This window comes from Lactuca sativa, chromosome 6 (genome assembly GCF_002870075.4).
Source record: "Lactuca sativa cultivar Salinas chromosome 6, Lsat_Salinas_v11, whole genome shotgun sequence".
NCBI lineage: Eukaryota > Viridiplantae > Streptophyta > Magnoliopsida > Asterales > Asteraceae > Lactuca > Lactuca sativa.
The window spans coordinates 34,703,560-34,726,430 of record NC_056628.2 but is presented as its reverse complement, the minus strand read 5'-3'; the positions used below and the strand labels follow the sequence as shown (position 1 = coordinate 34,726,430).

Sequence of the window (22,871 nt, the reverse complement as noted above, 5' to 3'; positions counted from 1 at the left end):
ATATCTTTGTCTCCTCAGGTGAATTAAAAATTTGGAATTATGGGCCTCCTCCATTAAGGTTTGTCGGGCCCCACATGTAGAAGAAACCCAAACTCTACCATGTATAGTTAATAAACCCCAACAATCGATATCAAATGTTGAAACACGACCAACTGCCCTCTCACTTTTCCGGTTCTCTTCCTTGATTGCCTCAACGTATAATCGCATAATCATTTCCAACAATGGAGTAACAATGTCCATCCTTAAACATAGATCTAGAACGAGTGTGTTGGTCGCCTTCCATCTCAAAGAATCAGCCACCATGTTGGCATTACCCGAATGATACAAGATCTCACAATCACAATCCTTCACCATATCGAGCCATCTACGTTGTCTCATATTCAGATTTGGCGAGTCCATAAAATATCTCAAACTATTATGTTCCATGTAGATAGTACACCTAACCCCACACAAATAATGATCCTAAATCTTGAGGGAAAAAACCACTACCCCCAACTCTAATTAACGAATCGAATGACTAGCCTCATGAGGCTTTAATTGTGTCACACCCCAAAATCGATAACGGCGGAATATGTTCTGGGGTGGAGGATGTCATGTACAGTATCATAAGAATTGCATAATAGTAAAAACAAGCGACAACAACCATTGCATATATATAGTAAATTTAATTACAAACGTGTTCTGTAAAGTTTCATAGACACCAAAAGTATAACAAAATAAAAGATGGGTCTTGTATGTGCTCTATATTCTCCAAAAGTTGCACCTGTACTTGTCTATCTTTGACCTGAGGATACAAGTTATTTTGAAAACGAGTATCAGCATAAAGTTGGTGAGTTCATAAGAATTTAGTGTCTTTGTTGTATAAAAGTGTTTTCGAACTTATAGAATAAATTCTGAAATTTGTGTTTATAAGTAGTAGAAATCCCTAGAAAGTCCTATATTTTCCAGAAAAGTACTTTGTAAGTTAAATCCTTTGATTTGTGTGTAAGCATTATCATTGAAAACCTTCAGTTGTAAAAGTACAGTAATAAATCTCATGTGAGTAACATAGGTGAAGAAAAGTTATGCCTGTTAACAGTAGTAGTGGTGCAAACTTCCATTAGTAATAGATATTTACTTACTTCTGGATGTTAGCTTAGACTTAGGTCTTAGTGTATTATGTTAGATAAAGGTGTAACCCCTCAAGTGATCAGACTGAAGTGATAATAGAGAACCCGATGACCTTCTCGGTCATGCGTAGTGTAGTGATGTAGTGCCACCCTTGAGCCTAGTCGGCTCGGACTGTAGCTAGCAGTCAGGATGTAATAGTGTCTGCCCCGTATAGATCTATACATGTAGTGTTGCCTTCCAACCGGAAAGCCCTGGTCACATGTTGTAAGCGCAGTAGAGTGTCTTATAGAGGGATAGTGTGTTATATTCTGGATTCGTGTATTCTTCGGTATTATAGTACAATAGTCTTTTGTATAGTTCTTAGAGTGTTCTCTTATACATTTATTAACTTCTAGTAATAGCCGTTATAGTGAATATAGCAGTAGTAGAAATAACGAGTAGTAGTCTTAGCTATACCTATTATAGCTAACTAGAGTGTATGATATCCTGCCTTTGAATAACAAAGGTATTGAGTGAGATGAAGACTTTCATATCTACCACAAATATATATGATATATAACTAAGAAATCAACGACAGTCGGACGGATAACCGATACCCTAAGACCACATCAAACAAGAACAGGAAATAAGGCGAGTTATCGGTCGTAAGTCCTTCAAGCCTTACTTATATAAATATATTAGTGTAGATATATTTTAAAAAGAAAAGTAATTTAAACACAGTTTTAAAAGCAGTTTAATAACAATTTAATCTTAAAAATGCATTTGATAATCAACTAAAACAGTTTTATTGGTAAACAGCTAGAAGTGTAGGAAAATCCCTTGTAATGATAATTTGTGAATCACATATGATTTAATAATAAAAACTTGTAGAATTTATACTTGTATCCCCCCCCCTAAAACATGTAAAAAAACATTTAAAAAGGTTTATTAAAGGGTATGAACTCACCTGAAATGAGTAGATTAGGTGGAAGTGTCGGATGCACGTTTGGTGTCAAGTAGAGACTTGTACACCCTTTATGACCCTAGCAACATATGAAGACATATGTTTACAAGTAATTAGTGATTTAGACTCTAATTATACACATATAGTCATCCTGATATGATTAAAGGTCTTATGGCTGAGTGCTAGAAGGCTAAAGAGTTGCAAGGAAAGAGTATAAGACCTCACCATGGAGTTTACTCTCCTAAAACTCACCTTAAGTGAGTTTACGGTTGGGAGACCACATCCCCCATGAGTTTACGGCCGTAAACTCATGGGAGGAGTGTTTTTGAGTGTTTTCAAGCCTTATCTGGTTCTAGAAGTGGTTCTAAGGTAATATACAAGACTATAGGGGTGTTTAAGGTTCCAAAAGTGTACTCCCTTGGAGTTTACGGTCCAAGGACCAATCATTGGGAGTTTATGGCCATAAACCCCATGGTTTATGGTAGTAAATTCTTGGACACCTCCAATCTTTGATTACAAGGCTCTTGGCTCAATCCTAACATGTTCTAGTGAGGGTATAAGGCTCTTTAGGGGACTTAAACTCTTGTTTGGCATGTTTTAGGGGAGTTTACGGTCTAAGCATATGCTTGGGCCGTAAACTCTAGTTTGCCCCTCAAATGTTGATGTTTAGGTGTTCCAAGTCCGAAATAGCAAGTCCCTAAGCCATATCTTAAGCCTAAATGTGGTTTGGAAGTGTTTTGGGCTTGATTTGCAAGCTTAGAGGGTGTTTACGGTCTAAGCATGTGCTTGGACCGTAAACCCACTTTTAAGCCCTAAAAATGGATGATTCAAGGTCCAAACAATTCTAGGTTAAGTCCAAAGCTAGTTTCTAGGCTTAAGGTGAAGAAATTTGGCACTTTTGACAACATTTTAGGTGTTTACGGCCTAAGGAGGTTCTTAGGCCGTAAACTCCTCCTTTTCAGCCTTCTAACATGATTTTTAAGCTAAAACACGAATCAAAGGTGCCTAGAACAAGTTAGGGTAAGAGAACTTACGTTTTGGAGGCGGAAACTTGCGGTTTTGAGGCGAAATCGAACTTGAGGAGAGTGAGTAGAGAGAGAAAGTGGGTCTAGAGTGGTAAAAGGTTCCTATGGAGTTCCCACCCTCCTTTATATAAGGCTTGGGTGTTGTACCCGGTATTCGACTACCCGATACTTATGTTTAACGAGGTTTAAACTTTTTACCCGGTTAAATGGTCGTAATAAAAATAAACTTTTTCCAACTAAAGGGAAATGAAATTTACGATTTTTATTTATTTTGTTACGACAATATTAACATAAAATACAAATAAATAAAACATTTATTTATTTGTCGACCCCAATTTAACGGAACTTTTATAAAATAGAATATTCTATTTAACGGAAACGGGTTATAATGACGGAAATAATTTTGGGTTGTCACAAATTGTCTCAAAGCATACGCAATCACCTTGCCTCATTGCATGAGTATGACCCCCAAATAGGTGATTGATGCATCACAATAAACCACAAAATCATCAACGCCCTTGGGAAGGGTCAAAGTTGGTGCTTCTTATAAATTTTGGTTCAGAGTCTCAAAAGCGACATGTTGTTCCTCACTACATCTAAAAACAACATTCTTCTCCGTTAAGCGAGTCAAGGGCACTATTTTCTTGGAAAAATCTTGAATAAACCACCTATAATACCCAACCAATCCCAGAAAATTCCTAATCTCGAAAGGAGTCTTAGGGACCCCTAACTGCATCACTGCCTCGATCTTGGTCTGATCGACCAAGATGCCACTCTTATTGAGAATTTGGCATACAAAATATCCCTCTTTAAAACCCCAATAACCTCCCACATGTACTTAACATGCTCATCCTTGGTCTTAGAGTAAACCAAGATATCATCAATGAATACAATCACGGATCAGTTAAGAATCGGTCTACACCCTCGGTTCATTAGATCCATGAATGTTGTCAGTGTATTGGTGAGTCTAAACGGAATTGCCATGAACTCATAATGACCATAATGAGTTCGAAAAGCCATTTTTAGCACATCCTAATTCTTGACCATCATCTGATGGTAACATGATCTTAAATCAATCTAGGAAAACCAAGATACACCTTGATGTTGGTTAAAAAACCATCAATCCTTGGTAGTGGGTAATACTAATAATTCTTCACCATGAGCTTCTTAAGCTCCCTCTAATCAATTCACATCCTATGCAACTCATATTTCTTCTTTACAAACAAGATCGATGCTCGCCATGGTGAACTGCTCGGTCAGATAAAATCCTTTTCCAAAATCTCCTGAAACCGAGTGAACAACTCATACCTAAAGTGGTGCAAGAGGATACGATGCATTAGCAATCAGGGAAACACCAAGAATTAGATTGATCCTAAACTCAACCAGGCTATCGGGAGGCACAATTGGAAAATAATCAGGGAAAACATATGGAAACTCACAAACTACTGGAACACTGAAAACTAACTTATTTTTCTCTTCTCAAACAATGACAACATAAGCAAGATATTTTGAATAACCATGATGTAAATACATATTGGCCCTAGAAATAGAGCAGAAAGTCAATCTAACTTTGGAACTCTCACCATACATGGTCAACTCTCCCTTACTTGGCGTATAAATTACCACTGTCTGCCAATCGCAACCGATCAAAGCCCTAAATCGACTCAACCAATTAAAGCCCATAATCACACAAACATCACCCATCAGATTGGGAATAAGATTAATCGGGAACCTTGCACTGAAAATCTCCAACACAGTTACAATAAACCCTCGAATCCATAAAAGTACGATCATCGACTATAACGACCTCTAACGAACGATAAATTGCTCCTAGTAGAACATAGAAGCTCCTACTAAATGAGAGTGATACAAAAGGTCAACTCGCCCCAAAGTTAAATTGCACTAAGGCAGGCAAAAAATTAACTAGGAATATACATAGTCACAAACATAAACATAAGCATATAATAAGGTGTCAGTGGAATGATAAATAGATACATACAAGTAACAATACAGGTGTTTCCTTGTCCTCCTCCATCGTAATATGATAGGCCCGTCCCCTGGCCTTCAGAACTTCATTCTTCACCTAAAGGCCATTTGTGATCCTCAACATCGTAGGTGTTGGGGCCTAGGCTACTTTTAATGATGTAAGAAGGGGGCATTAGCCTTGATATGGACCACTTAGTAGTAGTGGAAGCAAACATGCATTCCCTGCCTATAATCATGATTGTAATGCCCATCCATGATATATTTGTGGCACCCGGTACTCAAAGAACAACAAATTCCTTTTATGATTTCCCACACATGTTGCACCTAGGGCTTATCTGCCCTCCAGAACATGAATTGGCAGCCTTAAACCTCTTGGTTGTAGTAGTTGGGGTATGAACATGGGGTTGCTTCCTATTCTTTTTAAGCTCCAACTCAATCTCTCATTTTTGGGCCATATAAACCATCTACTCAAGAGACTGGAATCTAGTAATATTATCAAACTCATGGATGTCAATCCTCAACATATCTGAATACCTCGTCATCTTTATCTCCTAATCTACTGCATACTAGGGGGAAAACAATGCCCCATCCTTAAACTTGGTGGTGATCTTCGTCACCATCTTAGTGGTCTGCTTGAGAGTTATGAACTTTTGAGCCAACTGTTGCATCTCAATCACAGGTAAGTACTCTACCTCAAACCTGGTGATGAAATCCTACCCAGTCATAGTCTCGATAGCCATATATCCAAGTGTCCGAATAATATCGCCCCACCAATCTTTGGCTACCTCATATAAAATACATGCTATGAAAAATGGCCTTTACTTCAGCTAAGTAAAATCTTTTCAGAAAAGGGCTCTCAACATCAGCGATCCATCACATGTTGATGATGAGGTCCTTCTTCCCCATAAATAAAGGACCCCCAAAAGCATAGAACTTATGGAACGTGACCTCGTGAGTATTGGGTTAACAGACCTCCAAGTCATTTTGAATAGTCCTAAAATGCTCATTCATCATCGCAATCAACTCATCCTTGATCATGTTGAACATACCAAATAGATCCTCCAAAATGACCCCTCGAAACCTTTTACAACGATCATGTTGCAAAACTTAGTATCACCTGATCCAGAATCAAATCCTGAACTAGAACTAGAACCTCCTGCCTAACTAGTCATTACCATTTTGAAAATATAATAGAAAGGTTAAAATAGGCTCATAGTGTTATTCATTACATTATAACTACTCGAAGGTTTCCTAAAAGCCTTACGACTTTTCCTAATCCCCATTTGGATCATATGCTTTCGATAGTACGAAACAATACTACCTTCCACATATATCCATACTCGTCTTAAGAATTGTCCCAAAGTTTTAAGCCACCCCCCCCCCCCCCCAAAGACAAACACTAAGGGCCATACTCACATATGCACCCTACTAGTATTCCTATATCCTATATCTAGTATCTCCCTCACCTTCACTCTAATACTACTAGAAGCCTCTGGTAGTTTCGATAATCACCTCGTGAATGCAAGTCATGTGTAATCAAGATTAGATAGAAGGTCTAATAGATCCTAACTAAGCCCACAACCTGATAAGGAATATGAAATAAGGCTATGCCAAGCATTATAAGGCTATACAATCCTAATTAAGTACAACTTTAAAGCATTCACTTAGTAACTACCAACATAACATGAACTCCAGATAGAACATAATAATCAATTCCTAAAGCTAAAAGGCATCTCAGATATCAGGCAATTCTACCATGTAGTTTCTAAAAAGATCCTAACTCACATATTAGCATGCAACTCTAATAGTTCACATATGAACATAGACACGTATATCAAGTACAAATATTTTGAGAATCACTTTCTTTCTGGCTCCGGCTGACTGCACACTTCATATATTTTCTCCTGTTTATTTAAAAAAAAAATCTTTCTCAAAAGGTTTGTAAAAACTCCTCTGATCCTAGTTTGATTTTGGAGTCACACGAGTGTTCCTCCAAATCCCTAAAATTAGGGCTTTGATACTAACTTGAAACATCACAACTCCCACCTAAAATTTTCATTTTTTAAGATATAACAAATTTTCATAAATCCCAAGTACCAAAATTTTTGAAACACCAATATAATCTAAAAAATGTATCAGAAAATGTTGAAGTTAAATATCATAGAAAACCGGATATGACCACGATGTGGAAAATGTATCACAATGTCTCGACATGTCACCATGTCGTGGCATGCATATGACCACGATGTGGCAAATACTTTTTGCTCGAATTTCTTCTTCGATGATTCTTTTAGTCCTTAGCTTCCTTCCTTGCAGTTGGCTTCTTTTTCTGCGGGAATGTATTAGCCGCTACAAAAATGAAATATGGACATATTACGTATCTTTTATAGATAATAATCACTAAATGTAGTTAAAAACACAATTATATCGCATAAAATATATGACTAAATATGACAATATCAAAATACACCATACTTGTCTTTTGATTATCCCCAAGCAAAACAATTTTTTTTTGTTTTATTTAGTATTATACATCAACAATTTTCCTACCAATATCACATAGAATAACTCAACTTAAATTCACTAGTTACGTTCCACCTCAATACATATATTTGTGTTTAAAATCCTAAATACTTCCCAAGCTCGAAATACTCACAATCTTCATAAACTTTTAATACTTATTTTGGAAAACATTCATTTTAGCATCTTTCCGAATACATCCTCATAATATTTTCTTAACCTTAAGGTATTTTTGTTAAATTCTCAAATATACATATGATAAAAATAATTTAGAAAGAAAAATTACAAGTTGACTACTAAGCCCTTGGCTTTTGGCAATTTTGTCTCATTTCTTCACTTTCTCATAATCTTCATATCCTTATTGACTCAACAAATTTTGATTTTTTTTTATTTTCTGTTTTTTTCTCTTATTTTTTTATTTTTTTTCAATACTTACTTTTTTCACTTTTTTTTCTGTTTTCACAACACATTTTTTTCAACAAAAAACATAAAAGGAACCATATGTTTAAGCTTGGAAACTTAACTTCAACCTTTATTGAATAAATGTATTAGTCTAATGTGTAATGACTACATAAATTTTCTTAGATATATTTCAGTACACGATGCAAAACATAACATATTTTGTCTTTCAAACTACATAAGTTCGTGTTTTTGTCTCATAATTTCACTAGTACAGGGAAACTACAAATATATTATAACATATTAGATCAAGTAAATCTTAGAATTCTTATCAAATTATCTCACATACCACTTGCAGACTTAGCTCTCATGCAACAATATCAAAACAAAATTAAAATTTAAATAGATTTTTCTAATTTATACCATTTTTCAAGTCTCTATTTTTTTTCAATTTTTTAAAATCCCACATGCTTGTTTTCTTTTTTCAATCCCTACCCGACATTTAGTTCATACAATGCCCTCATTGTATGCATAAAACAAATAAATCACATAAAAGCAAAAAGGGAGAAAATTGAACATACTCCCTGAGGTAGTAGTGAAGAGATCGAATCGATTGTTGTGGCTTAGCGTTGACATCTCTAAATATAGACGTAGAACTAGACCGAACTGCTATGGATGGTGCCGGAAAAATGTATAAAAAATGTGGACATTAGTGTGCCTCGTATAAAAAGCGAAAAATAATAATGAACTTCCACCACGTTGTGGCAATATGTTAACCATGACATGGCGACGAGAAATGCATTTTGGGTCCTCCCAATAAGAAGTAACTCTACGGCGTGGCAAATGTAAGACCACATCGTGGTATTGTGAATTCTCAGAACTGAAGTGTATAAAGATATGGTTCGTGTTAGTGTAAGACTCCCCATTCATAAACATCATAACACTCTTATTAGACTCTATATCCATATGACGACAAAATCTCTCTCGTTATTGACACATACCCCACCCTTGTTAATTGCCATGCCTCTTGAATGTAATTGTCAAACTCTCTTGGCATATTCTCTAAAATTAAATTTATTTCCAGATTCCCTTCTTATAGATTTGGGAGATCAAAATCAAAACAAGAACTAGTAATAAAAAGGAAAACCATTCAAGTCACAAACTTGTTAACTGCCATGCCTCTTGAATATTGGTATTGTAAGAGAAATAAGCTATGCTTTCCACATTTCACTAAAATGTCCAAAAATGATGTAAAGTTCTAAGGCCAGTCATGGAAAATTTCCATATGAGGGTGTCAATGATAGTCTTCAAGCATGTCGAATCAAAGGTTCTAAGGAGGATATTTGTGACGTAAAAAAGAAGGTAAGAAATTGTCACAAGTGTTATTAATAAACTCGTTCATCGTGATAGATTGTAGCGAACAATTGATACCATGCCCATGCAGTTTGTTTTAGCTCATATTATGATTTTCACGGTCCACAAACATGATATGGTTTTTTATATTTTCCACAAAACTTGTGGATTAGTACATGTATACTATCTCATGTATAGATGAGCTTTTTAATAAAAAACCAAATCGAAACCGGTTGGAACCAAAAAGTGGTATTTAGTTTGATTTTTGGTTCTTAGTTCACGTCTTATTCGCTTTTTGATTTTTCTAGTCCAGTTTGGTTTGGTTTCGATTCAGAACATCCTCTTTGGTTTTGTTTCGATTCAGAACACCCTCTTAGATAGCATATTTCTTAGTAGAACCGAACCAGAACCGGAACGGGTTGGAACCGAGTAGTGGTATTTTGTTTGGTTTTTGGTTCTTAGTTTACGACTTATTTAGTTATCAGTTTCTTCAATTCCGGACCGATTTACATGCCTAATCTAATATGTTACCATGTAAAAATACGTTCATGACATCGAGTTGGTGGATCAAGTAAGACCATGAAATTATAATGCTTAGTATAATCTATATAGTCGTGGGTTTCACAACCAGACTAAATGTGTGTTCATAATCGATTCCAAGCATTTGTGTGACATCCCCAAAATCACGGCCAGAAAAGACCGATTTTGTTTATGCTTTATGAAAATCAGAGTACTTCGTTTTATAAAAAGGTTGCGGAATGTGTTCCCAGAAAAACATGGTAAATACGTTATTAAAACATTTTCGAGGAAACGTATTTATTTCATTTTAAAACGTTTGGGATGTCATCGTTAATACCGAAACATAAGCATAAACAGAACTTACAATGATTTACACTAGTGATCTACATCTCTTTAAATCTCTCAGTGTAATGTCACTTCACTTCGTCACCTGTGATATGCATAAACTGAGTGGGTCAGGTTGGGAAACCTGGTGAGTACATAGGGTTTTCAACCCACAATAATATAATTGTTATGTTTAATCATCAAACAATTAACCCCATTACCCATCCCCGTTATCTTCTTTACTCTTAAGGATTTAACCTAAGAGTCGTCTATCCTGCATTCGTTTATTCCGAAGTCCCTTACTTCCAGGGTTATAGGACTGGCACTAAATCCATAGCTGCCAATGTTCGTTCATAAAGCACTAATTCCATAGCTGCTATAGTCTATTCATCGGGTACTAAATCCATAGCTACCAGTCTTTATCTAATAGGTACTAAGTCCATAGCTACCAATGTTCAACAGGTACTAAATCCTTAGCTACCAGCGTCTAACTAATAGGTACTAAGTCCATAGCTACCAATTCCCAACAGGTACTAAATCCATAGCTACCAACGTCTAAAAGGTACTAAGTCCATAGCTACCGGTGTTTGTCCCATAGGCACTAAGTCTATAGCTGCCAATGTATACTCACGTCATCTTCTATCTCTCATCATTCATCTACCCATCTCATACCCAACATATTCGTATATATAAAATACGTATACAGTTTAAATCCTTTAAAACATGTATAAAACGTTCATCCAACATAGACAGCAAGTATTCAGATAATATGCACACATAGCACGTAAAATACTTCATATCTATGTGTAAGATGAAAGGGACCATACACTCACTTGAAAGGTGGTGAGTCGGCACTCGGACAGCACTTCGTTACTCTTAAAACAATTATCCCTTGACGAAACCTAGTATCATTACCACTAGAGTTTAGTCTAACGCTTGACGAGACTAATTTAATAGTCTAGCTATTATTACTATTATATAAGCGTTAAATAACACTCAATATAACTCATAATAATAGCCTAAATAATTATTTTAAGGTCCTAACAATGTTACTATAATTAAATAAAATCTATATTAAATATACTATAGGCGTAGCTTACTTACAGCGGGTTTTTATTAAAAACCGGGCTTCGCTGGAGCAGCGTTTCCGAGCCGAAAGCTTTTCTTCTCGGAGCCGTCGGGCGCTCCGGGGCTTTCTTCTCGTGATAGGGAGGTTCCCTAGACTTGGGAGGGGTTTAGGGAGGTTAGAGAGAAGTTAGAGAGAGAAAGAAAGGCTTATGGTGTGAAGAAAATATGAGGAGTTCACCCTTGTATTTATAGGAAGTGTATAGTAAAGTAGTCTCCAAGCTTCGTCCGTAACTTTTGCATACGAGCTCCGTTTTTGTCTGTCTTTTTACTGTTGAGTTCCTATTAATGAGATCTTCAACTTTCATTTAGACCTCGTTGGCTAATTCTCATTCTATCTCGGATTTACAAAACTGTATCAAATTCGCCGCGCTCGAAAAGTAGGGACTAAGCTTCGTCCATAACTTTTGCATACGAGCTCCATTTTTGTCTGTCTTTTTACCGTTGAGTTCCTATTAATGAGATCTTCAACTCTCATTTAGACCTCGTTGGCTAATTCTCATTCTATCTCGTATTTACAAAACTGTATCGAATTCGCCGCGCTCGAAAAGTAGGGACTAAGCTTCGTCCATAACTTTTGCATACGAGCTCTATTATCGATGTTCTTTATATCCACGTGTTGGTATTTACGAGTACTACAACTTTCATTTAGATCCCGTCGGCTAAAAATCGACCGATCTAAAATTCAGATTTTGGGCTGTGCACTGCTATGCTAAATCTTAGAAAAAGTTCATAACTTCCTCATACGAAGTCAGATTTAGGCGTTCTTTTTATCAATGTTCTTAGTTTAACATATTCTATGACTTTTGTTTAGATCGCTAAGGCTAAATCTCGCTCTATCGTAAATTCACTATTTACGCATCCCGGTATCGTGCCGGTTCCGTCGCGAAACTTCAACGGGTCATAACTTCTTCGTTATAACTCGGTTTTCGGCGTTCTTTATATGTACGAAAACCTTGTAACATACTCTACAACTTGATTAAGATTATTTATTCTAAATAATCTTTTGTCGAAAAGTCGTTTTCGACCCCTATTGCCTCTAATTTGACTAGCCCAGATTTGCGGGCGTTACAATTTGAGACTTCCCATGAACAACTAAGCATACTTTTTATCTTTGTATTTCACATGGTAAGTCTTGGGATAAGGGAAACGTTCCCATATATCGTTCTCCTTTAATGCATTAAATTCATGTTGCATAGCCAATAACCAATTGGGATCTGATAGGGACTGGTGTCGTTTTCAAGGGCATGCATATTATGTTGGTGGAAGCATTATGGAGTTTTAATAGTGATCATGGTCTAAAAATGTTATGTTTGAATCTTATGGCCAAGGGATGATGATGCATGGTTTGGGTGGGTATAAAATTAAGTGTAAGTTGTGATAGAGGGTTTTTGGGTGGCAAGGTAGGAGGAGTAGGATGTTCGGGATGGCAGGTTGGGTTTATGGTGGTGGGGACTAAATAGAGAATAGGGGTGGTGGGTGGTGGTTTGTATAGGGTTGTGATGGGAGGTTTGTGGATCATTATAAAAAAACATGGTGTGGCAGGCTAACCTTGCAGATTGGTAGCTTAGGAATATGCTCAAGGTGGAGTGAGGGTGAAGGCCCTCAACCCAGAAGGTGGATGAGAGATGAGCATGAGCTAGTAAGGCACAAATGAGTTTGTTGAGGTATCGAATCATGTATTTTGCTTTTCCATTTTTGTGAGGATGTTTGACGACATACAAAGTGAAATGTGAGCCCATGGGATAATGATAGTTTTGAAGTTATGGTTGCCAAATTCATATCCTAGTCATTTTGTAATGTTTTAACTTTCCGATTAAATTGAGTGTAAATGAGGTTACATAATTTAGTAAAGTTGATGAAGGTTTCTGGTTTGAATTTGATAGGGTAGATCCAACATGCATGTTCTGTGTAATTAGGGATGGCAAAAAAGCCCGAACCCGACGGGGAAACCCAAAACCTGATCATTTTGGATCGGGTAACGGGTCGTTATCGGGTTTGGGGCAGGGAATGGGTTATCCTCGCCCCGCTCCGCCCCGATTATACATATATATATATATATATATATATATATATATATATATATATATATATATATATACATTTTGATGTTAATTGCACGCGTTCAAAGATAAAATACTTATTGTGAAAAATCTTTTTAGTTATTAACGATCTGGTGTGAATGATCATTTTTCTATGTTTTGACGTATTACATTAAACTTAAATCAAATAATTTTTAATATAACGTTCAGTTTATTTTATTAAAGTGATGTATTATATTTTTAATTTAAAACAGATGTTAGAACATGTATTTTTTATAAGATATTTGGGTACCCTAAAACGGAATAAAGATTTCATTATGAATTGTTGTAAACCCGATAAAATACCCGAAACCCGACGGGAAAACCCGAAACCCAATGGAGCCCTGATAAGATACCCGAAAGATATCGAGTCGGGTTTGGGAAACCATGCCCCGCACCGAACCCGCCTCGTTGTCATTCCTATGTGTAACTATCAATAAGGACCGTGTAGTATTTATAATCGTATTTGCTTGTTAAGGGTGAGGTTTGTAGATCACAATAAACGATATCAAATGATGAAAACGTAGTAGAAGATGAATCAATGAAAGGTAAACGTTTATAAGTCAATATTATACATGAATGAAAAACTGAAGAGCCATGTTTATTACATGAAATGAAAGAACGAATAACAAAAAAATTAAAAAATGGTTGTCCCTAGGTGGCCGAAGTGATTGTGCCATAAATTAAAAGTCGAACTAGTGAGAAAAATGGATGGGGTGGTGTGTGTCGTGAATAAGTAAATGTCACTCAAGTTGTTGTGGTGTGAAACAATCCTCCCAGTCTTTAAGTTACATAACAAAAAAAGCCACTAAAGTGTCAAATTTGTGAGAAAAATTATTGCGAATGAATTTACGTACATATAAAAGATTCTTAAGTATATGTTGAAATTAAAGGATATTTCGTAGGTGATAAGTTTTATTAGGTATTGGTGTGTCGGGCATATCAGATCCCTTGATTGGTATATTGTGTCCACTACCCACAAAATAGATTGTATAGAAGAAACAAATAAAGCAGATGTAATTTTACTCAAGTCAGCGGTTATATGAGACGATGCTCTGGAATCCACATGTACCATGAAGGAGTCGGCTGATTTAGATGCATGACTTCAAACTCAACCATAATAATTTTCAGATTAAGAGAATCATAAGATATGTTTTGAGTCAGTTTTGTTGGCTATGTCGTGGGGCCTACTGGATATGGTTCCGTTAAGTATGTGAAATGGGCCATGGGTAATGGGTTGTTAAGCTTGAGTGACAGTAGGTTGTCGTTGATTAATGGGCCATGGGATCAATCAGAAAAGAGGTTGGGCCAGATAGGGAGACAATTGAGGAGCCCACCAAGCCCATGATCGGTATGTGGTTTCAGATTTCCATAGACATATCATCCATAGCCGAGATTAGTTGCTTGTCTCCCATGATGATAGCGTCTTGGATAAGCATGGTGGGGATTGTATGGTTTTGGGATGTTGTTTTTCAGTGTTGCTCTAATTGGAGCATTTTGAAAGTTGTGTCCTACATAAGGAGACTTTTTGTTGAAAATGAAGCCACCATATTGTATTTAATAAGGAGACCAAAAACGACGTGGTGGATAATTTTTAACTCATTGACCAGGTTGTTGACATTTATTATTTAATTTGCTAAATCATTCAAATGTTGGCAATAATTGTCCGTGGACGAGAATAAGGCTATGCTCAGAATTGTGGTTTCATTTTCTAAGCTAGGTTGTTACATGGGAGCCTTTGTTGTTCAATAATATTTTCTTGATTTGTTGTCAGGTTTCATAGGTGGTGGATTCAGTGTCAATAACGTATACTCGTAGTTCATCATTCTCCTGTAGATCCATTATAGAACTATTGCATCAATATTGTGCTAGGATTCATATGGGTCATCGATTTTGGAAAGTACATGGGTACCACCAATATGATGAAAAACCTTATAACCATGCTCATAGATCTTGAACAGTTTTACCCAAGATGATTAGGTCACCTTTGAGCCATCGAGAGTTAGCACCTTGTTCTACATGTTTGTTACTACATTAACTTGCTGAAGAGATGATGGTTTTGGCATTGATATTTAAATCATGTAGTCATTATCGTAATACCTCTTTTTGTGGATGAGATGTGGATTTTAGGGTTTGAAAGGAGGAAACTTTGATACCATAAAGGAGTATATTAAACCATCATTTCCATTGACAACTGGTATGACATATACAGGGAGAGAGTACGAACAAGAATCCATATAAACATGGAAAACAATCATATATAATATCTAATATCTAATATACAAGATAAAGATACAATAAATACAATATCTCTAATAGTTCTACCTTTTTAGGTGTGGATCTTGTGGTACATGCTGCAGGGCCATTCCAACAAACACAAAATTGCAAAGTCCTAGAATCTGCCATCCAAGCCAAGGTAAGAACACAAGATTTCTTGATTTTTTTAGAAATCTATGATTTTCAAATATGCTTGTAGTGTAGACTATTATACCATTTCACATAATATAATTTATGTTAATAATTTTCTTCCATTTTTAGACAGCATATATTGATGTGTGCGATGATACAAATTATGCCTTGCGTGCAAAAGCATATAAGAATGAAGCATTAGCTGCTAAAGTTTCAGCGATAACTACTTGTGGAATGTATCCAGGAGTGAGCAATGGTACATATCAAACTTCAAGACATTTACATGTTCTTAATGAAGCATCTTGTGTCATTCACTATTCTTTTTTCCTTTCCATATTAGATATTAACATTATGTATTATGTATTATGTATTATGTATTATACATCATGACAGTGCTGGCAGCAGAGCTAGTACGTATTGCAAAATGCAAAAATAATGAGCCTGAACAGTTGAGGTGCTATTCACATTCTTTTTACATTAATTCATGTATTTTTCTCCTTGATTTTGTTTATTTACCCAGTCAATGTTTCCTATACATCGTACTATTTCTAATTTCCATAATATGGAAAAATACAAAATGTTAATGAGCAAATACTAGTATACACTTAATCTTATTTAAACAATGTGATTTAGATCACTTATACTCTTTGTTTTTATAGGAATTAGAAGTTGTATTCCATTACGAAGGGGAATTTTTCATAGTATACAACATAGGAATATATAAGGAAAGACGATATAATTATGCTTAGCTCACATGCCAAAATCATGGATGTGTCTTCTAGCCATCCTCCAATTGGACCATAGATGTATATGATGTTGCAATTACCTTTGGTCCAAATGTCACTTGCCAACTAATTAAGTTATTATGGTAATGGTAATTAAGTTATTTTTTTGTAAAATGATAATATATAGGACCTTAAGTAAATATTATATGATAACATGTTTTTGTCTCAGATTTTACTACTACACAGCAGGAACAGGTGGTGTCGGCCCATCCCTATTAGCCTCAAGTATACTAGTTCTTGGAGAGGAGGCTATTACATATAGTAAAGGTGATTCAAAGGGAAAATATACCATTATGTGTTATTGTATATGAGTCCCATTTTATATAATCCAATTTTAATCAACTATTGTTATAGGAAACAAAATCAAATACAGGTCGTATAGTGGAATGGTTAACATTAACTTCGGAAAAGGAATTGGGAAGAAAGATGTGTATCTCTTGTAAGTTTTAGGTGTTACCCTTTGAAGGACTAGCTTACTTATGTAACATTGTTTGTTATCAGGAATTTGCCGAAGGTGACAAGTACCCATGAGTCCCTAGGAGTTCCAAGTGTTAGTGCTCGATTTGGAACTGAGCCATTTTTATGGAACTGGGCACTTGATGTAATCGCATGTTTCATTCCATCTGTAAGATGAACATTCATAGATTGAAATTTATATTCCTACATTGATATCATATTTGACAATAAATTAAAAAAAAAAGTACATGCATTTTACATGTTTCCATATAATGTTTAAGGAACTCCTAAGAAACCGAAACAAAGTACAAGAGATTGTTTGGTTACTTGATCCAATAGTTCGCTCCTTAGATGGAATTGTTGGGGAACGTGTCGCACTGAGAGTAATCTATTATGAAATATTATTTTTTAAATCATCTTCATTCTTCACTAATATAAACCTCATGTCTTTAATTTATTTATTATAACTTGATTCTGAGCAGGTTGATTTGGAGTGTGTTGGTGGAGAACATATGGTTAGTGTTTTCAGCCATAAAAATTACTCCATGTGAGTCCTATTTTCCCGAGACCTCATGTGGAAAAACATAAATGATGGTCTATTACAACCATGGATGAGAAGTTTGTTTTATGTGTGCTAAAATTATCAACATTTTTAAAAATGACGTATACATATAAATGGTGTCTTTAGATCAATTGGGACTTCAATAGATGCATTTGCTCTTACTGTTCTTGAGGGTAGCACACAACATGGTATATGGTTTCCAGAAGAGGTATAGATTCTTTACATAATCAAATTAACTGGTTTTATAGAAGTAGAATGCCTAAATGCCTTTACTATTTTATGTATTTTTAATAGCCTGAAGGGATCGCCATTGAAGCACGAAAACTTTTGCTTGAACGTGCTGCACAAGGAACAATTAATTTTACAATTAACAAGTAATATTATTCAATTCATTTTTCTTTTACAAACTTGTCTTCCCATATATAATTAAATACTTGATATATACATCTACCATGAATATCTAATAAATGTAACACCCCATGTTTTATATACTTGTAATAGTGTTCTTTTATCAAAATCTTATGTTGTTAAACCATATCATTGTAAATAAATTTATGGCATGAAGTTATATCTTGTAAAATTGACAAAACATTTCTCTTTTAAAGTTATAATGAAACTTAGGGGTTAGAACTTACATCATACACAACTATAGAGAAGAAAGTATAACTACAAACCATGTCCAAAAGAAATTAATGGGACTAATATTCATGACTTCCTCTAAATATACAAAACTTCATCTTCTTCTTTATCTTACAAAATGTCCTCTTCTAAGGACTAGCCTCTTTTATTTCCTTAATTATAAACCTAAAATACATGGCAATTAAAAAAATGTATGTAAGTCAATAATATCTCATGGTCTGCATGTGTTTTAGATACATTAGTTATCAAATAATAAATCAAACATATACTCTAAACATGCTTAATGTTAGATATACAATATGCTATGAATGGGCACATTAAAATGGAAAAGCTATCGAGCCCTCCCAATTTTTAGGTTCATATGTGCTATGAGATTTCGGTTATTCATCGAATCATAATACCATTTCTTTAAGTTATGTAGTGAATCATATTACCATTGCTTTCGGCTATGTGCTGAATCTTTATCTTAAGGTTAGGCCGTAGATTGAAATCGCCCTACCATTACTTACCAAGAAGAATAATCAGTATATTAAGGTATCATCATTTATAGAAATCTACTTTGTGACGGGAGGTACCATCCCAATGGAGCCTTCCAGCTTAGCCCAATCTTGGAATATCTTTATAGTTTAGACCTTTTTACTTTACTAAGTAATTACATTCCATGTATATATGATCACCACTTTTCTTTTATGCAATTCTATTATACACAATATGCTTTGATATACACATGCTTGCGTACTAACTATGTCTAATGAAACGACATTCTTTAACTATGATAAAATCATGGGAAAGCAATTTGGATTCATAAACATTAAATAAAGTAACATACTATCTTTAAATTCATTTTATAAACAAATCAATTGTACTGTAAGATTTCACATTTAAAAGACATAGAATTGCTTGGTAATCAATAATAATTTATTTCACGACTTTATAACACCAAACATTTCATCATGTCATGTACCATAATATGGGATAAATCCTTATTTTACTCCCCTCATGACACTATATAACATCTAGTCTCTAATATGTTTCTCATTTCGATGTAAATCTTGATTCGTACTTGTCAATTGTCAATATTGGCATTTTCCATCATTAAAGGGCTCTACAAGCATTACATATTATGTTTTAGGATTTCATTACCTAAAGTATTCATTTCATAACCCTTTATTTATCAACATAATATAAAGTTTCTATATTTAGGCGAACTACTTTCAAATATGGAATTAAATTATAGCTATATTCAACTCATATAGTTTAGTATCAATTTATAGCTAGATTATTACATCATGAGGGTTTGCAAGTTCTTTCTTATTGGGGTCTTTAGGTTACAAAAACAATGTAAATGCGGAATTTTACATAAACACATATGGGTACTTGCAAGCTAAAAATATTCTATTATTTTCACTATTATAGTAACGTACTTTATGAAACAAAACTAAACCTATTGTAATAAAAAATTACAAGTTAGAAAAGATACATTTTCTTAAATCGAATTAAGCTAAACAAGTATTCTTGAAATCTCCGTGAAAATCTCTAATAGTGTGGTAGCCTCTAATGTGTCACACCGAAGCCCTAGAAAAACCCTAGGATCGAAATTAGGAGAGTAGAGAGAGAAGAACATCAAATTCTCTAGGTATACATGTGTATGTCAATTTTGGTAGGGTACACCCCTATATATACCTGCCAGATAACCTAGAAACCTTGAATTTGAGTAATAAAATAATAATATTTTATTCTTATTCAAATTTGGTTTCCTTATCTGATTATGAGTCTTCCAAAAACCCTAATTTAACTATTAAACAAGTGTATCCTAACACTTACACCTATAAATAATTCCAATTAATCCGAAATCAATAATTAATTTAATTCTAATTAATTCTTAATTAATTATTACTACTTCTAATTAATATATTAATCATATAATATATTAAGAAATCATATAATTCTTTTCTAATATCAATCCTATTTATTTTCCGAGGGGCGTCTAAAAATGACTTTATTATTATTCACAAGGAATATACCAAACTACTTAAGACCTTTGACACTTAATCCAACACTTTTAGCATTTGACATTACATTTTCGGTAAATATTTTTTTTTGAACGGCAGAAAAATTTTCAGTAAATATTAATTTACTTTACTTTAGTAAATTGCTTTAAATCTCTGATTATTTAATTAATATTTTAATCTAATTATTCTATTAATATTCTTTACTTATTCTGATAGCCAAACATCTCTAATAAGACTTTACGCCTATTTTTGCTATTTTTCTTATATTTACCATTTAATTCAATTTCTTTATTTTCACATTCTATTCTTAATTTTTATAATGATACTATGATTATTATATTTTACTCATGACAATAACATTTCAAATTCATATAGGCAGCTACATGTGCCTTGTTATAGCAAAGTATTCATTTTGGACATTTTTATCCATTTGTCCTAATTTACCAACTACACATTTTCTTTCATAAATATTCTTAATTCCTTTTTATAAAGTCCAAAACATGTACCAACAATGTCTTAAACGTGTATAAAGGTTCATATGACCTAAATCAATTTTTATTTATACACTTTTGACATTTTCCTCATTTAAGCATGCTACTTTGGCTAAATGTGATTTTCTTAAGGTTTATGGTGTCAATTCAACAGATGTCATATTATAACATGTCTATTTGCTCATACTAATAGTTAGATTATCTTTCATTTTACCAATTTATTTCATTTTTGGCAAATTGGTTCGTTACAGTTTTCAAAAATGAAAACGATTACAAAACTTATAAGTTTTTGTAAAATTTAGTAATAATATGCTTCCAACATCATATTGGACACATTTACATTTTAAAATGTTTACTTGTATAATAAAGATAAAATATCTCAATTTTAATTGGTCAAATTCAAGCTTCTAATTGATCTTGTGCAACTCCAAGTTTCAAAGTAGGTTCTTAGCCTTCAAAAGTCGATAAAAGCTCTAGCAAAAAGTGAGTTTTTGGAGGAATTTGCCACACACACACACACACACACACACACATATATATATATATATATATATATATATATATATATATATATATATATCAAAAACCACAACATCAAAAGCCATATGGAGACTTGGAACCTCTACCAGCACCCATGGGAAAGTGGGATGACATTTCCATGGGTTTCATAACCAAGTTTCCAATGAAAAATAAGGGTCATTACATGATTTAGATTATAGCAGATAGATTGACAAAGAGTACGCATTTTGTAGCCTAACAAGAAAACTGGTCTATGGAGAAGTTGGCAGAAACCTACGTGAAGTAGATTGTCAAAATTCATGGAGTACCCTTATCGATCGTGTTTAATAGGGACACTTGATTTAACTCTAGGTTCTAGAAGATTATGCAAAAAGAAATTGGTAAGAAGTTATGTTTGTGTACCTATCATCCACAAATGGACGGAGAGAGAGAGAGAGAGAGAGAGAGAAAACTATCCAAACATTGGAGGATATGTTACAGGCATATGCTTTAGATTTCACTGGTAGTTAGGATGATCACCTACCATTAGCCGAATTTTATTACAACAATAGTTATCACTCAATCATCAAGATGCCTCCTTACGAAGCATTATACCGAAGGAAGTGTCGTATACCATTTTGTTGGTTAGAAGCAGGAGAGAAATACTTTGTGTGTCCTGAGATGGTTCAACAGACCGTTGATAAAGTAAAAATCATCCAAGAGATAATGCTAGCTACTCAAAGTCATCAGAAGAGCTATGCAAATATGAAGCGACGACCAATAACATTTGAGGTCAGTGACCAAGTGCTACTTAAAGTCTCTCCATGGAAGGGACTTATCAGATTCAAAAAAACAAGGGAAGTTAAGTCCTCATTTTATTGGTCTATTCAAAGTATTTCAGAAGATTGGGAAACATGATTACAAGCTTGAATTACCACCTGAACTGGAAGGTATCCACAACACCTTTCATGTTTATTATTTAAGGAAGTGCTTAGGAAAAGAACCCGATATGATCCCATTTTATGAATTAAGAATTGATGAGGATAATAGGCTACTATAAGGGCATGAAGCAATTGTTAACCGCAAGAGGAATAAATTAAGACATAAGATGAATGAGTTAGTGTTGGTGCGATGGAAACATTCGGCAGGGCCAAACCTCACCTGGGAGACAAAAACAGACATGAAGAGTCGCTATCCACATCTGTTTGTTGATGCATGATTTTGGGACAGAATCATCCTAAGGGGAGATAATTTTAACGCCCATGTTTTTCGCTACGAATAGTTATGGATTTGTATGTATATCTTTCGACGATTGAAATCTTCCATGAATAAACAAAAGTAAAATTTTCAAATATATATATATATATATATATATATATATATATGTGTGTGTGTGTGTGTGTGTGTTTATGTGAATTATATATATATATATATGTGTGTGTGTGTGTGTGTTTATGTGAATTATATATATATATATATATATATATATATATATATATATATATATATATATATATATATGTAAAAACTTACGTCGAAACGTAAGAAATAGGACTAAAATAGATATTAAAAATAAGAGATTATTTAGGATAAATAATCTAAACGAAATTCATAGTAATTGAAAAGCGAACTTG

General features: G+C 34.3%; 1 protein-coding gene across 3 annotated transcripts in view; it reads left to right on the top strand.

Moving 5' to 3' along the window:
* Positions 1 to 18,088, top strand: part of LOC111903843 (uncharacterized) — a 31,107-nt gene extending 13,019 nt beyond the window's left edge. Inside the window, exons 3-12 of one of the 3 annotated variants that reach the window (XM_052764600.1) lie at positions 15,719 to 15,801; positions 15,924 to 16,050; positions 16,188 to 16,248; positions 16,749 to 16,846; positions 16,934 to 17,018; positions 17,081 to 17,204; positions 17,317 to 17,418; positions 17,518 to 17,550; positions 17,724 to 17,805; positions 17,892 to 18,088. In XM_052764600.1, coding sequence (XP_052620560.1) covers positions 15,719 to 15,801; positions 15,924 to 16,050; positions 16,188 to 16,248; positions 16,749 to 16,846; positions 16,934 to 17,018; positions 17,081 to 17,204; positions 17,317 to 17,418; positions 17,518 to 17,550; positions 17,724 to 17,768 — 758 coding nt within the window. In that variant the 3' untranslated portion in view covers positions 17,769 to 17,805; positions 17,892 to 18,088. Of the gene's footprint in view, positions 1 to 15,718; positions 15,802 to 15,923; positions 16,051 to 16,187; positions 16,249 to 16,748; positions 16,847 to 16,933; positions 17,019 to 17,080; positions 17,205 to 17,316; positions 17,419 to 17,517; positions 17,583 to 17,723; positions 17,806 to 17,891 lie in introns of all 3 variants that reach the window. The other 2 variants (XM_023899588.3, XM_052764599.1) reach the window with 2 other exon arrangements.
* The last annotated feature ends 4,783 nt before the right edge of the window (positions 18,089 to 22,871 follow it).